The sequence below is a fragment of the Tenrec ecaudatus genome, chromosome 1, assembly GCF_050624435.1.
Source record: "Tenrec ecaudatus isolate mTenEca1 chromosome 1, mTenEca1.hap1, whole genome shotgun sequence".
NCBI lineage: Eukaryota > Metazoa > Chordata > Mammalia > Afrosoricida > Tenrecidae > Tenrec > Tenrec ecaudatus.
The window spans coordinates 165,302,979-165,319,047 of record NC_134530.1 but is presented as its reverse complement, the minus strand read 5'-3'; the positions used below and the strand labels follow the sequence as shown (position 1 = coordinate 165,319,047).

At 38.3% G+C, this 16,069-nt stretch overlaps 1 protein-coding gene across 6 annotated transcripts in view; it reads left to right on the top strand.

Annotated features, from left to right (window-relative positions):
* The window catches only part of ASH1L (ASH1 like histone lysine methyltransferase), a 224,459-nt gene that overhangs the window by 176,788 nt on the left and 31,602 nt on the right, over positions 1-16,069 (top strand). For 5 of the 6 annotated variants that reach the window (XM_075562771.1, XM_075562762.1, XM_075562781.1 and 2 more), the window contains 2 exons: positions 5,939-6,145; positions 6,273-6,419. The exons of the other annotated variant lie outside the window; for it this stretch is intronic. In XM_075562771.1, the coding sequence (XP_075418886.1) occupies positions 5,939-6,145; positions 6,273-6,419 (354 nt within the window). The remainder of the gene's footprint in view (positions 1-5,938; positions 6,146-6,272; positions 6,420-16,069) is intronic. 6 annotated transcript variants of the gene reach the window in all.

The window sequence follows — 16,069 nt, the reverse complement described above, 5'->3', positions numbered from 1 at the left end:
GTTACTTGCCATCCAGTGAATTCTGAGTGGCCTGTGTTTAGAAGGTAGGACTACTCGATTGGGTTTTCAGGGCTTTGACCTTTCAAGTCTCCTCTGAATGAATTTCAACCACCAGCTGAGTCAGTGGTTTAGTGTTAATTGTTTTTGCCACCAAGAGACTCCTGTCATTTCCTTAATGGTTCTTTATTTTAAAGTCAGACCTCAACGGTGACTTCAATTTCTCAGAGTAGGAGGTCGTCCAGTCTTTGTCCACTGGGTTTTTCTTTTTGTCCAAGAGTCACCAACGTTCTTTCTAGGCATATTATGTCTTCTCTGGTAGTTTCTTTCTACAATATTGTCATTAATGCTCAAGAGCAATTATCATCCTTACTAATGTCTTATAATTAATTTCAGGCAGCTTTTCATTCCTGTGCCCATTTGTCCACAGCATTAGCTCATCGTGATTGAGAACAGACATCTTAAGTAACAAAACTGGGTGGGGGGCAGGGGGTAACAAAACTGAGTACTTAGAGGGACATGAACGTAATTCCTAGTGAGGCATATAGTACCACACGCAATGATTACTCTCAGTTCATAAGCTCTATTGTCTCACCTCAGACTTGCTATCTAACTCATTAGATCCTCTGTAGGCTCTCTTGTGAAGATAACTGGTTCACTTCCATTTGTGCACCAGAGAGACTATTTAGGAGACTTCACTTTTCACTCCAGAAGAATGCCAAGCCCTCACATTCTCCATCTGAAAGGAAGATAGCACTCTCTTCCTCTTTCTCCCCAAACCTCTTCATCCCTGGCCTAGCATGTTAAGTCAGTCACACATAAATTTCCTAAGGAATATACATTTTACTTTGAGGAATATAGCTATCCAGTCTAGATCTCTATAGGGATCTTTAAAAAGTTTGTAGGAATGTAGACTTGAAAGATTGTGGAATTTTTCTACAATTTTTTGGAAGAAAAAAAGTTCTGTACTTCCTTAAAAGACTCATCTGACTTAAAATAACAGGAATTTGTAGCACTAATTCATATCTTAGATTGCAACATCACATTCATAGTTTGGTATGTTTACCGGGCTTTTCCCCCTAGAAACAATAAGCAAAATATGTGCTTCGTATAATTAGTGATCTTTATATAATATTTGTGATTTTTAATTTTATCCACATGGATTTTATTGTATATGTTATGAAATATGGAAATATAGGTGAAATATTATGAAAAGATGCTAACAATTTAAATCTTGAGGCTGGATGAGCCCTCTAAAGAAAAGCAAAGCAAGCTATATGCCATAGAATCTATCAGAAGCAATAGTATCTGCAGTCTTAAAGACTTTTTTTCAAACAAGTAGCCATCTAAGAGAGGTGTCAACTAAGTCCACATGGAAGAAGCACAACAGCCTATGTGATCCAAGGATTGTAAATAATTTAATCCAAATCAAAAGCAGGGAATGGTATCAGAGCTCAAATTGTAAACAGCTGGTCTGCAGTTGGTTATGAGTAACAGTGAAAGCCCCCAACCCAGTTAGATTAAAGCGTCTGCTGACCCCTCCTCTCATGGCTGAGTGTGACTAGCCCTCTTATCAGACAGCATGGTAAAGTCGATTATGGCAGATGTTAGGTCAGAATGTAAGTATCCTTTGGTCTCTCTTTTGACCCATTTCAAAGCTGTTTCAGTTTAAGGAGTGGGGGGAGGGGAGTGAAGCAGAAATCACATGGTTAAGCCTTCATGGGTCCCCTCTGACCATAGACCAGGGATGCCCATAGCCTTGGAAAGTGGATTGTTGCAGATGCAGTTAGACTAAAACTTAGCATCCTATCATTTGATCTTCCTTGTGATCCATTGAAATTTGTTCTAGTTTTTCAAATGTTATGCTTTCCTTCCTATTGAGGTTATCTGTTTTACTTTGTTATCCTTATTTTGTTTTCCTATATATGAAATCCACACTATGTAAGTCTATAAACACAGTCACTAGATTTACACGGTTCCTTGGGGTTTGGGCAGAGGCGGCTGGGGGGAAATTAGGAGCTAATAATGAGTACAAGACTGAAGAAAATATTCTAAAACTGATTTGTGGTGATGATTGTGCAACTGTTCTTGATGTGAGTGAACTATTGCATTGTATAATAAGTGGATTATATCCCAATAAAACTGTTGGTGAAAATTAATAGATGCACATTTAAAACAACCCAAAAAAGATATATACCAAAGGGAGAGAAGAAATCAGGATTCTTCCCAGAAAAGATAGGAATTGTTCATGGAGAGTTTTTTTTTTGGTTGTTATTGTTAACTGCTGTTAAATCAGCCCTCAGCTCATGGTGACCCCAAGCACTAGAGAGTGTTAAACTGCCTGATCCAATTGCAGATTTCTTTCTTTTTTTTTTTTTTAATATTTTATTGGGAGTATCATTCTATAGTTCAATCACATCAAGCAGTGTTGTACAATCGCTGCCGCAATAAGCTTCCACACATTCTTTTCCTTCCTGGACTCCTTGACATCAGCTCCCTTTTACCTATCTCCTACCCCAGTTTAATTCTGTATCTTCTACCAGATGTACTGTATTTTTTTAAATCTTTTTATTGGGGCTCATAAGGCTCTTATCACAGTCTGTACATACATCAATTGAGCAAAGCACCCTTATACATTCATTGCACTTGTCATTCTCATAATTCACCTTCCACTTGGGTTCCTGGAATCAGCTCGGTTTCCCTCCCCCCCCCCCGTCCCCCTCCCTCCCCATCCCATCCCGGTCCCTTGGTAGTTTATAAATAATTATTATATCTTATCTTACACTCCCCGGCGTCTCCCCTCACCCACCTCCCCATTGCCCATCTCCCAGAGAGGAGGTTACACATAGATCTCCGAGATCGGTTCTCCCTTTCTACACCCCCTTCTCTCCTGGTGTCGCCACTCCCACCGCTGGTGTTGAGGGGTTCGTCTGTCCTAGATTTCCTGTGCCTCCGGATCCCCACTGCACTGCTGTACATCCTCTGGTATAACCAGGTCCTCAAGGCAAGGTAGAATTGGGGTCATGATGATTGGGAGGGGAGGAAGCGTTCAGGAACTAGAGGAAGGTTTTGAGTTTCATTGTTGCTACACTGAACCCTAAGTGGCCCATCTCCTCCACACTACCCCTCTGGAAGGGGTGTCCAGCTATCTACAGATGGGCATTGGGTCCCCATTACACACTCCCCCTCTTTCACGGTGATGTGCTTCTCACCACCACCCCACCTTTGTTGTTTGAGACCTGGTCTCCTCTGCCCTTCACGATCACCTATGTTGGTGTGCTGCTTCCGTGTGGGCTTGGTTGCTTCTGGGCTAGATGGCCGCTTGTTTGCTTTCAAGCCTTTAAGTCCCCAGACGCTCTATCTCTCAGTAGCCGGGCACCATCCGCCTTCTTCACCACACTTGCTTATGCACACTTTCGTCTTCAGCGATTATGTGAGGAAAGTGATCACACAATGATTGTTTTTGTTCCTTGGTGTCTGCTACCTGGTCCATTCAACACCTTGTATTCGCTTAGGCCGTGTGCTTCTTCTCTGTGGGCCAGGTGTACTGTGTTAATGCCCATCTTCAGATTCTTGGATTTTGGAATGGTCTATTGTTTTAGGAAATACTGCTGCTATGATTTCCTGGTGCAAATTTCCAATGTACAGGTTGGAGGGTTAGTGTAAGATTGTAGTGGCCATTTAGGGCCACCCCTAAATGGGGTGGCATGAAGGGACACTAGCTAATGCTCCAAATTGGCCACACTTCAGCTAAACAGGCATTCCTAGAGTGCCCTCCAGCTCAACTGTTCCCCAGGGGTGGGGGTGGGCTTTCCCTTCCTGACCACAGCCAGAGGCCTGTGAAGGCTGGTTCAAATTAGTCCTCTGGAAACCACCTATCTATAAAGTCTCTGGTGGGAGAGAGATCTGAGGACTACAGCCTAGAAAACATTACTGTTACATGGGTCACTATGAGTTGAAATCGGAGGCACCTAATACCACCATCCCCTTATTACATAAAGACTCTCACACGACCATTCTGTTCCTTTTCTTATCCTGCAAAATGGAGATGATATGGATTCGCAGAGCCATGGTTGCCCTGAAAATCAAGTGTTTGTTATTTCCCAGATCACAGTAAACCCTCCAAAAATGGCTCTCACCGAATAGATAGATGTTCAGTAAATCTACTGAACAGCCGACAAGAGAACTTAAGGCCCTTTCCTGTACGCATCACACACAGGGACGTGCTAGCTTCTGTGTACCAGATTTTATTTGCACGGCGAAGCAGTGAGACGGGAACAGCAGCCTAGGACCATGGCAAGCGCAGATTTCTTTATGAGTTGATTGAGAGAAATAGATTCTGAGGCCTTTCTTCACAGTCTATCTTACTCTGGTAATTCACAGCAATAAGCAGCCCTCCAGTGGCAGACAGGTCATGGATATACATGGAGTGCTTTAGTCCTTGATAAAACTGGATTCTCCTACGTAGAAGGCCAGAACTCTGCTGCTAAACCACAATGCCTTATATTAGAGGGGCAGAAAAATCCAATACTATACATAATCACTGAAGCAAAACAAGTATTGTTTCAGAGGGCTGGGGTGGGCTGTTCAACATTACTCATGCAGCAGTAAAAGGCAAAGAATCATAGAATAAAGGTAGTTGAATTAGTTAAGATAGTGCCTTGTTCATATGTTTTAATTTGGAGTTTTTGGATTTTTTTCCTTTCATATCTTATCATATCAGCAAATATATTAAACATTTTCTCTGCTTTGTATTCATTGTGTGTGATCTGGCAGTGTTCTGTTTGACCCTGAAACTAGGATGATACTGTTGGGAAGGAGATACTGATTCTGAGAATGTACTGTGAACTGTGAATTTTTATTTACTTTTTATTAATAGGATTTATAAGTTATACTATAAATATAAACTGATAATTTGTTCCACCTCTCTTTTTTTCATCCTTCCTTGTTTTAATTATGCTGAATAATGTTACTTGTCTTCCAAACCGTATACCAAAACCAAATGGTTCCCACAAAAGATGCAGAAGCTTTAAAAAAGAAGAAGGCCTGCACGCTGCCGTTAGTGAGCATTCTGTAGCGTCATCCTGATGGGCGCGGGTGCTGGGCAGAATCATCCTGATGGGCGCGGGTGCTGGGCAGGATTCCCAATTGTCATAGAGGACAAGGTGTGAGTCCCACACTATTGCCCTGAGGTCATTTCAAACCAAAACCCTTGAAGTCTTTAATTTGAGTTTAGCTTAATAATGTGAACCCAAATTAACTTCAGCAATTTAGAAAGTTAGAGAAGACATTAGGGAACAATAAGGTCATGTTAGGGTAAAGGAATAATTTAGAAGGTGAGAAATGGTTGTACAACTTGAAGAATATAATTAATGTCATTGAATCAGAATGTTGAAATTGGTCAATATTTTTCTGTGTACATTTTCAGCAAAAACAATGGATTTTTAAAGTCAGAAAATAGTAACATTTTTAAAAAGATAACATACCTAAACAACGTTCATCTGCTATGTTTCGAAATTTTTATTTGTTAATTCACTAGAGATTTTAAGTACATATAGTCCTCTATCCTAGAAATAATCATTTCTGATATAAAAATATTATTTCCAATGTGTGTTATTTCCAGTAATAAAATGTAAAAATCTCAAAAACTAATGCTTTAAGGCAAGGGTCATCAAACTTTTTAATCAGGGGCCATTTCACTGTCCCTCGGACCCGTTGGAGGGCCGGACTATAATTTTTAAAAAAAAAACTACAAACAAATTCCTACGCGCACTGCACATATCTTATTTTGAAGTGAAAAACAAAACGGGGTTAAAACACCCACTGTCCCGGATAAATGTCCTCAGTGGGCCGCATGTGGCCCGCGGGGCTGTAGTTTGAGGACCCCTGCTTTAAGGCATATATAGTTCAAATTGACTTAGAACTTTTTTTTTCTTTCTAGAATGATCTTTGCTGAATGTTCTCCCAATACTTGCCCCTGTGGTGAGCAGTGTTGTAACCAGAGGATACAGAGGCACGAGTGGGTGCAATGTCTAGAACGATTTCGAGCTGAAGAAAAAGGCTGGGGCATCAGAACTAAAGAACCCCTAAAAGCTGGGCAGTTCATCATTGAGTACCTGGGGGAGGTTGTCAGCGAACAAGAGTTCAGGTACTGTAGTAAATGATAATTCTTAAGTAAAATGATGCTAGTACCAGATTAGAATGGAAAATGTAAGATTTGAAATTTATTTTTGACCAAATCTTCATTGACTTGGAATCATACCTCATCTCCTCAGGAATCGGATGATTGAACAGTATCATAATCACAGTGACCACTACTGTCTGAACCTGGATAGCGGGATGGTGATTGACAGTTACCGTATGGGAAATGAAGCCCGATTCATCAATCACAGCTGTGACCCAAATTGTGAAATGCAGAAATGGTAAGGAAGCTGGAAAAAGTGAAGCCAAGAATCTAGAAGAGCAGAAGGCACTGAAGGCACCAAAACTATAACGTCAGGCAGTTTTTCAAAAGAACTCAGTCAATTCCCCATGATACCAGACCTTCCTGGCAGAGAGTAAGCAACCTGCTGTTTCTTCACTTCATCCTACTACACACTCCCAGAAAATGATACTGATAACACTGAGTATATATTGAGTGCTTACTTTGTGCCAGGCATTGTGTTACATGAATCCATTCATTCAGCTAGTATATATTTTTATTTTTCAGCTAGTATAGTGTACTCTTTACATGCTTACTGAATTTGTCACAAGAAATCAAGTAAAATATATGTGATCCAGCCCCTCAAATACCTTAGGATTTCATTGAGAGGAAAAAAGAAGTATACCTTAAAAACAATTCAAATCGATCATAGGATAAAATGAACTTTATATCTTAAAAGTTTTTTGTTTTATTTTTTATTGAGTTATATGAAATACATAGATCTTAAGGGTACATTTTTAGCAGTTTTTACAATTTTATACATTCATATCACCCATACCCTATCAAAGTACAGAGCTTTACTATCATCCCCAAAGGACCCGCGTGGCTTTTCCTGAGTAATTTCCATCCCCAAAGAAACCACTTCTCTGATTTCTATCACCATAGGTTAATTTGCCTATTTTGGAAATGTGGGTGTATGTGTGTGTATGGACCTTTGTGTCTTTCACTGAGTACCTAATTATAATGCCTTTGCAATTGCTCCATGGTGTTGATTGTTCAGAATGTCTGTAGATTGCTGCTTTTCATTAGAGAGTGGTGTTCAATTGTATGACTTTACTGTTTGCCCATTTTCCTGAACAACTTTACATTTAAAAAGTTAGATAAAATGAAAAAAAAATCTTTGAAAACATGTTACCCAAAAAACACAATAGAAAATCTAAATGTTTACCAAATAAATTAAATCTGTAAATCCTTTTGAGAAAAGACATTTCTTTCATTATTAATTTATTTAGTAAAAAAAAAAAAAAAAAAAAAAATTTATTTAGTAATCATTTTATTCTGGGCTCATACAATTCTTATCACAATCCATACATCCATCCATTGTGTCAAGAACATATGTATATTTGTTGCCATCATCATTCTCAAAACATTTGCCTTCTATTTGAGCCCTTAATATCTGCTGCTCATTTCCCCCACCCTCCCCACTCCCCCCTACCTCATGAACCCTTCATCATTCATAAATTATTATTATTTTGTCATATATTACACTATCTGACATCTCCCTCCCCCCCCCCCCGCCTTCTCTGCTGTCCATCTCCCAGGGAGGAGGCTATAGGTAGATTCTTGTAATCAGTTCCCCCTTTCTACCCCACTCTCCCTCCACCCTCCAGGCATCGCCACTCTCACCACTGGTCCTGAAGGAGTCATCTGTCCTGGATTCCCTGTGTTTCCAGTTGCTATCTGTACCTATGTACATCCTCTGGTCTAGCCAGACTTGCAAGGTAGAATTGGGATCATGATATTGGGGGGGAGGAAGCATTTAAGAACTAGAGGAAAGGTATATGTTTCATCATTGCTACCCTGCACCCTGACTGGCTCATCTCCTCCCCACAACCCTTCAGTAAGGGGTGTCCGGTTGGCTACCAGTGGGCTTTGAGTCTCCACTCTGCACTCACCCACATTTTCAATAATATGATTTTTTGTTCCTTGATGCTTGATACCTGATCCCTTCGGCAGCTCGTGGTCACACAGGCTGGTGTGTTTCTTCCATATGGACTTTGTTGATTTTGAACTAGATGGCCTCTTGTTTATCTTCAAACCTTTAGGACCCCAGATGCTATATCTTTTGATAGCTGGGCACCATTAGCTTTCTTCACCACATTTGCTTATGCACACATTTGTCTTCAGTGATCGTATCAGGAAGATGGGTACCCACTGATAGAATTTTTAGTTCTTTGATGTCTTATAACTGGTCCCTTCTACACATCGTAGTCAGCCAAGCTGGTGTGCATCTTCCATGTGGGCTTTGATGTTCTTAGCTAGATGGCCTCTTGTTTATCTTCAAGCCTTTAACACCCCAGACGCTATATCTTTTGATAGCCGGGCACTGTCAGCTTTCTTCTCCGCATTTGCTTATGCACATATTTTTCTTCAGCAATCGTGTCGTGAAGGTGTGCATCCTGGAATGCCAATTTAATAGAACAAAGTGTTCTTGCATTGAGTAAGTACTTGAATGGAGGCCCAATGTCCATCTGCTGCCTTTGTACTCCCAATGTCCATCTGCTGCCTTAGTACTAAACCTATAAATATATGCACATAGATTTTCCCTATACTCATATAAATATATTTACATATGTACATTCCAGTCTTTAGACCTATATAAATACCCTTTGTCACCTAGTTCTTTCCTCTATTTCCTTTTACTTTCCTCTTGTCCCACTATCATGCTCAACCTTCATTTGGGTTTCAGTAATTCCTCTCCGTACCTTGTCCTTGCTGAATCCCTACCAGGCTACTTACACTCCCATTGCTACTGATTTTGGATCACTTATTGCTCCCCTGACAAAAGGAATTTCAAGTCCCAGATATCTTCATTAGTAACACTTAACAAGAACATTAAAGGAAATGAAAAATGTTACCCAATAGTTCCCATGAATGTAAAATATTAACAAATCAAATCTAGTAATTCCTAAAAAGGTTAATACATAAAGATTTTGCAAGTTTTGTTATTTAAACAGTTATTCAGTGTAATTTCTATGATTATCTCAATAGCTGTAGAAATTTGACAAAATTCCACACTCATATTAAGTTTTTTTAAAAAGCAACACTCAGGAAGCTAGAAATAAAAGAATTTCCTTAATCAAAAACTTTATAGCAACCATCATACGTAGGTAAGAATATCCACTATCACCACTTCTTTTTTTTTTTTTATCACCACTTCTTTTCTACATTATACTGGAAGTTCCAGCCAGTGCAACAAAAGAAGGAAGGAAGAAAAAAACACACTAAGGAACTGACAATGCCAAGTATTGGCAAAGGTGTAGCACACAAGCAAGCATCATAAACCCTCATAAGTTTCTAACGAGTATGTACATTTGTAGAACCATTTTGGAAAACTCTTTGATACTAAAACTAAATATGCCAATAGCCAACAGTCCCATTCCTGGGTATACCCCCAACAGAAATTGGTGTACATCATCAAAGGACATAGATAAGAATGTATCTAGGATTTTTTTTTAACTTGCTGACCTTGTAGCTAGCAGGCCAATGCGTAACCACTATGCCACCAAGGCTCCCTTATTGTATTTATTGCAGCTAAAATTCCAATAGTAGGAACAGATATGTAAATTGATATGATCGTTATCGTGAAGTACTATGAAGGGACTTCAAAAAGTTTATGGAGTAATGGAACTTTTTCCCACAAACTTTTTGAAGCGTCTTTGAATATGGGCGTGGCAATTTTTTGTTTGTATGTTTAATATAAATCATCTTATTGGGTGCTCTAACAGCTGTAATGACAATCTATACACCAATTGTATCAAGCACATTCATTGTACATATGTTGCCATCATGATTTTCAAAACATTTTTTTTTTACTTGAACTCTTGATATCAGCTCCTCTTCTTTTCCCTCCTACTCTCGTGGACCCTTGATAAATTATAAATTATTATTTTCATATCTTACACCACTCGCTGGCTCACTTCACCCACATTTCTATTGTTCGTTGCAGGGTGAGGGGAGGGGGGAGAAATACATTGATCATTGCGATTGGTACCCTTTTTTCATCCCACCTTGGCCTACCCTCATGGTATCACTACTCCTATTACTCTACCTGAGAGATTTGTCTGTCTGGGATTCTGCATGTTGAGAGCTCTTATCTGTACCATTGTATATCCAGTCTAGCCAGATTTGTAAAGTAGAACTGGGGTCATGATCATGTGGGTGAGGAAGCATTAAAGAACTAGAGGAATGTTCTGTGTTTTGTAGGTGCTATACTGCATGCACCCTGGCTGGCTCATCCCTTCCTTGTGAAACATCTCTTAGTGGATGTCCAATTATCTACAGATGACACTTGCCTCTCCACTTCGAACCCCCTCGTTCACATTGATATGATTGTTTTGGATCTTCTGATGCCTGATACCTGATCCTGTGGACAGCTCATGACCACGCAAGCTGGTGTGCTTCTTCCATGTGGACTTTGTTGCTTCCCTGTTTGATGGCCGCTTGTTTACCTTCAAGCCTTTAAGACCCCAGATGCTATATCTTTTGATAGCTGGGCACCATCAGCTTTCTTCACCACTTTTGCTTATGCACCCATTTTTTCTTCTGCAATCGTGTTGGAAAGGTGAGGATTACAGAATGCCAGGTTATTAGAACAAAGTATTCTTGCACTGAGGGAGGACTTGAGTAGAGGCCCAATGTCCACCTTGATACTTACCATATAAATATATGTACATAGACCTATATCCCTATTGATATATATAGCCTATATTTATACCTTTAGAATTGTCTTTTGCCTTCTACTTCTTTCCCCTCTTTCCTTTTACGTTCCTTCTGTTCCCCTATCATGTTGAATCTTTATTTGGCTCTCAGAAATTCCTCTCAGCTGCATTGCACTCGATCAAACCCCACCAGACATTTATGCCCTCCTCACTGTTGATTGTAGATCACATCTTGTTATTCCCTTTTCTCTGGGTTTATAGGCCCCCTCCCTCCCTTTCCACCTCCTCCTCCTCTCCCCTGTCCCCCTGAATCGTCCGGTCGTGTTGTTTTCTCCTCAGAATTGTTTATCTTACCTATCTTACATAGATAGGAAAGTAAACAGTATTTTTTTAAATTCGTACTGACCATCTGACTCAGCAATGAATAGGTACAAACTACTGGCATGTAGAACTACAGCATAGGATTGAGTGGAAATAGTCAAGCATGAAATAGTAGTATAGCGTGTAGTCTGCCTGAATCCATTTATCTGAAGTGTGACATGGGTAATACTAAAATAGCATCTTGTTGTTTGATGCTGTAGAGTTGATTTCACCTTCTAGTGGCCCATGTGACAGGATTGCTGTTGCTTTGGTTGTTGTCATGCTATTTGAACTATGCAATTATGACCATAGGAGAGCATACCTCCACTCTTATTTCTTTAGGCTTTATATATACCTAATTGTGGTATTGCTAGATCATAACGGGATTTCAATTTCCAGTTGCTTTAAGTATCTCCTTATCGTTTTGCATAGTGGTTGTATATAATTACAAGTGCACTGACAGTGTATACAAGTTCCAATCTCTCCACATCCTCTCAGGCATTTGTAGTTTTCTATTTTGTTTTGTTTTTTTTCTTTTGGCTAGCATTGTGGGTGTAAAGTGGTATCTAATTGTGGTTTTAATTTTTCATCTCTCTGATGGCTAGTGATCATGAGCATTTTTCAAGTATTTGCTAGACTTTTTTACTGTATTTTTGGTGAACTGTCTGTTCATATCTTTTTTCCATTTCTTAATTGGGTTTTGTTATTGAGCTGTTGTAGAGTTCTGTATATTTTGATAATTAGCCCTTTGTCCAATATGTCATTGGTAAGAAAAAATTTTCCCAATCTCTGGACTCTTCACTTTCCTAAGTGAAGTATGTAAGTCATTTGTCTTCTCTTCTGCTGTGTGTGTGTATCCTCCATCATACTTGGTGGTCTATGTATACACTGCCACAGGGCCCCTAAGATTGTTCCAACCTTCTCACTGATGATCCTGAGATCTTTGGGGTTTACATTTAGGTCTTTAATCCTTCTTTGAGTTCATTTTTGTGCATGAGGAAAGGTATGGATCTTGTTTAATTCTTCTGCATAAGGAAAGCCAGTTTGTCCAACACCATTTGTTGAAGAGACTCTTTTTTTTCCTATTAGATATTTCTAGGTCTGTTGTCAAAGATGAGATGCCTATAGATTGATGCATTTATGTCTAGGTGTTTTGTTATGATCAATTGGTCTATACTTCTCTCATTGTATCAGTACCAGGCTGTTTTGATGACTGTGGCCATGTAGTAGGTTTTTTGGTCAGGCAGTGACCTCCTACTTGGTTCTTCTTTTTAAGAAGTTTTCTTTGTTTATCCTGGGTCTTTTGTCTGCCCATATGAAATTGGTACTTTTTCTATTTCTTAAAGAATTTATTTGGGGGGGAAATTATTTGGGATTTGAATTGATAGCATTGTATCTGTAGGTTGTTTTAGGTAGAATTGTCTTTTTCACAATATTAAATCTGCTTATCCATGAGCATTGGTGTAGTCTTCCATTTATGTAGGTCCTATATAGTTTCTTGTTGTAATGTTCTGTAATTTTGTCTGTATAGTTCATGTGTTTCTTTAGGTAAATTTATTCCTAAGTATTTCATCTTTTGTGTGGTTATTGTAAATAATATTGAATTCTTAATGTCATTTTCATGGCTCTCTTCACCATCATGCAGGAATCCAATTGATTTTCTGGTTATTAATTTTGTATCCTGCTACCTTGCTGAATTCAATGTTTTCCAGCAGACTTTTGGTGGAGACTTTTGAATTTTCTATATATAGGATCATATCTGCGAACGCCAAGGGTTTTACTTTTCCTTTGCCTGTTTTTATTCCCTTGATTTCTCTTTGTTGTCTGGTGGCTCTAGTTAAAACTTCTAGCTTGGTGTTGAATAAGAATGGAATTCGGGGACATCCTTGCCTGGTCCCTGTTATCATTGGGAATGTTTCTAACTTTTTCCCATTGGCATGATGTTGACTGTTGGTTTCTCATATATGGTGTTTATTATGTTGAGGAATTTTCCTTCTATTCTATTTTGTTGGGGGTTTTTAACAGAAAAGTTTATAATGTCAAATGCCTTTTCTGCATCCATTTGATATGATCATGGGAGGGGGTTGTTTTGTTTGTTTTTAATCCATTTTATTGGGAGCGCTTATAGATATTATAACAACCTATAATTCAGTCAGATCAAGCATAATTGCACAATGACTGCCACCATCATTTTCAAAACATTTGGCTTTTATTTCGTGTCTTATTTATGTGGTGGTTTACATTGATTTTCAACTATTGAACCATCCTTGCATACCTGGAACAAACCCACTTGGTCATGATATATTACTTTTTTGATCTGCTGCTGTATTCTTTTGGCAAGGATTTTGTTGAGGATTTTAACATCTATGTTCATGAGGTATATTGGTATATAATTTTCCATCCTTGTGGGGTCTTTGCCTGGTTTGGGTATCAGTGTTATGCTGGATTCATAGAATGAATTTGGGAGTTTGTTATTTTTTTTTTTTAAGTTCTGGAAGAGTTTGTCTAATATTTGCATCACATCTTTTTAGGATATTTGGTAGAATTCCCCTGTGAAACTATTTGGTCCTGAACTCTTCTTGGTTGGTAGTTTCTTAATGACCTGCTCTGTTTCTTCTTTTGTTATGGGACTTTAATTTGAATGGGTATTGTGTTTCTAGGTATCTGTACATTTCTTGTAGATTTTGAATTTGAGGACAGTTTTTCATAGAAATGCTTCATTCTTTTTTTTTTTTCTTTCCCATCTGGATCTGTTGTTTTCATCTCTCATTCTGGGTATTTGCATCTATTTTTTTTTCTTCCTTTGTTAAGTTTGCCAGTGATCTATTTTGTTAATTTTTTTCAAAGAACCAGCTTCATGTCTTGATTTTTTCCTTCTTTTTTTTTTTTTTTTTGTTTTCCATATTGTTTATTTCTGCTTTGATCCTTATGATTTCTTTACTTTCTTTATTGGACGGATTATGTTGTTGTCTTTGTTTCCGTTTGTGGATGTGTTGTGTTAGGATGTTGATTTTAGATTTCTCCTCTTTTTGCTTGTGTGTCTTGGTGTCTATAAATTGGCCCTTGATTACTGCTTTCACTGTATCCAAAAGGTTTTGATATGTAGTGTTATTCTCTTTTGTCTCAGGGAATTTTTTAATTTCCTCCTTTGTTTGCTTTATTACCAAGTCATTTTTGAGTATTATTTTATTCAGTCTCCATGTGTTTGTCTTTATGTTTCTGCTCATTTTATTATTGATTTCTAATTTTAGCTTTGTGGTTGAAGAAGATTGATTGTCAGATCTCAGTTATTTTAATTTGTTGAGGAATGATTTGTGACCTGTTATGTGGTAACTTCTTGAGAATGAGTCGTATGTCTTAGGGAGAACGGACACTTGTTTTGTTGGAGAAAGCATTCTGTATATATCTGAGTTCGCTTATGTGTTATTGAGCTTTTTTGTTTCTTTGTTGAGTTTTTTTTCTTGACGGTCTTTCTTCGAGAATGGTGTATTAAAGTCTCCTATTGTTATTGTCGGTGTGCCTGTATTATCTTTCAGTTCTGTGAAGATTTGATTGATGTATTTCAAGGGTCTTTCATTGGGTGCATATGTTTATTATAGTTTCGATTTCCGGAGGTATTGTTCCATTTATCATTATGTAGTGTTTGTTCCTGTCTCTTATTACATTGCTTGCCTTGAAATCTATCCTCTCAAAAAACCACCACCAACAACAAGAGAATCTATCCTCTCAGATTAATATTGTTACCCCTGCTTTCTTTTGGTGGCTGTTTGCTTGGTATACTTTTGTCCAACCTCTGATTTCTAATCAGTTCATGTCATTGTTTGTGAGGTGTGTTTTTGTAGGCAGCACATTGATGGGTTTTATTTTCTTATCCATTCTGCTACTCTCTGTCTATTTACTAGTGCATTTAGCCCATTAACTTTCAGGGAAGTTATTGATATGTCTGTATTTTTTATGTCATTTTGCTTTATATATGTATGTTGTGTTTACGTGTTGTGTTAAGTTTCTCTGTTCTTCCTGTGTTATTTCTTTGCTCTGGGTGTTGTTCTGTGTGTGTTGGTTTTTTTGTGAGGAATGGTCTTCTCTGTTAGTTTCAGGTTTGTGTGTTGTTGATGTTGGTTTTTTTGCCTATAGTACTTCTTTGAGTATTTTTTTGTAGTGGTGGCCTTCTTTTTGTGAAGTCTTTGAGTTTCTCCTTTTCTTCAAATACTTTTATTTCTCTATCATATTAAATTGATGGTTATAGGCTCCTAGGTTGACAATTTTTCCCCCTCCAGTACTCTGTATACGATATTAAATTTTCTTCTTGCCCACATGGTTTCTGCTGAGAAATCAGATTAATCTATATACTCGAATATAAGCTGATCTGAGTATAAGCCGAGGTACCTAATTATTACTTGGGAAACCAGAAAAACTGATTAACTCAAGTATAAGCCTAGGGTGGAAAATGCAGAAGCTATTAGTGAGTTTCAATAATCAAAACAAATGAAAATAAAATTACTAAAAATTGAGACATCAGTGGGGTAATGTATTTAAATATTTATTTTAAATAAAAAACATAAATAAAAGGACAAGTCATTTACAATTAGTAAACCAGCACAGTAAGTAGAAAATAGGTTCAACAAAAACAATAAGGTGTTAACAATGATACCTTCAGAGTACTGTTCCCTGAGCTCAATCAGCAACCAAGCTAAAATGTAAAGAGTTAAAATCCTTCAAAACTGGATTCCTCATCACCATCCGTATCCCAATGCAGAGCTTCAGCTGGTGTGAGGTCATCATAGACGCTGTCCTCACTGAGATCGCCATCATCACCATCACTGCTGTCATTTTCATACAAAGCGCAGTT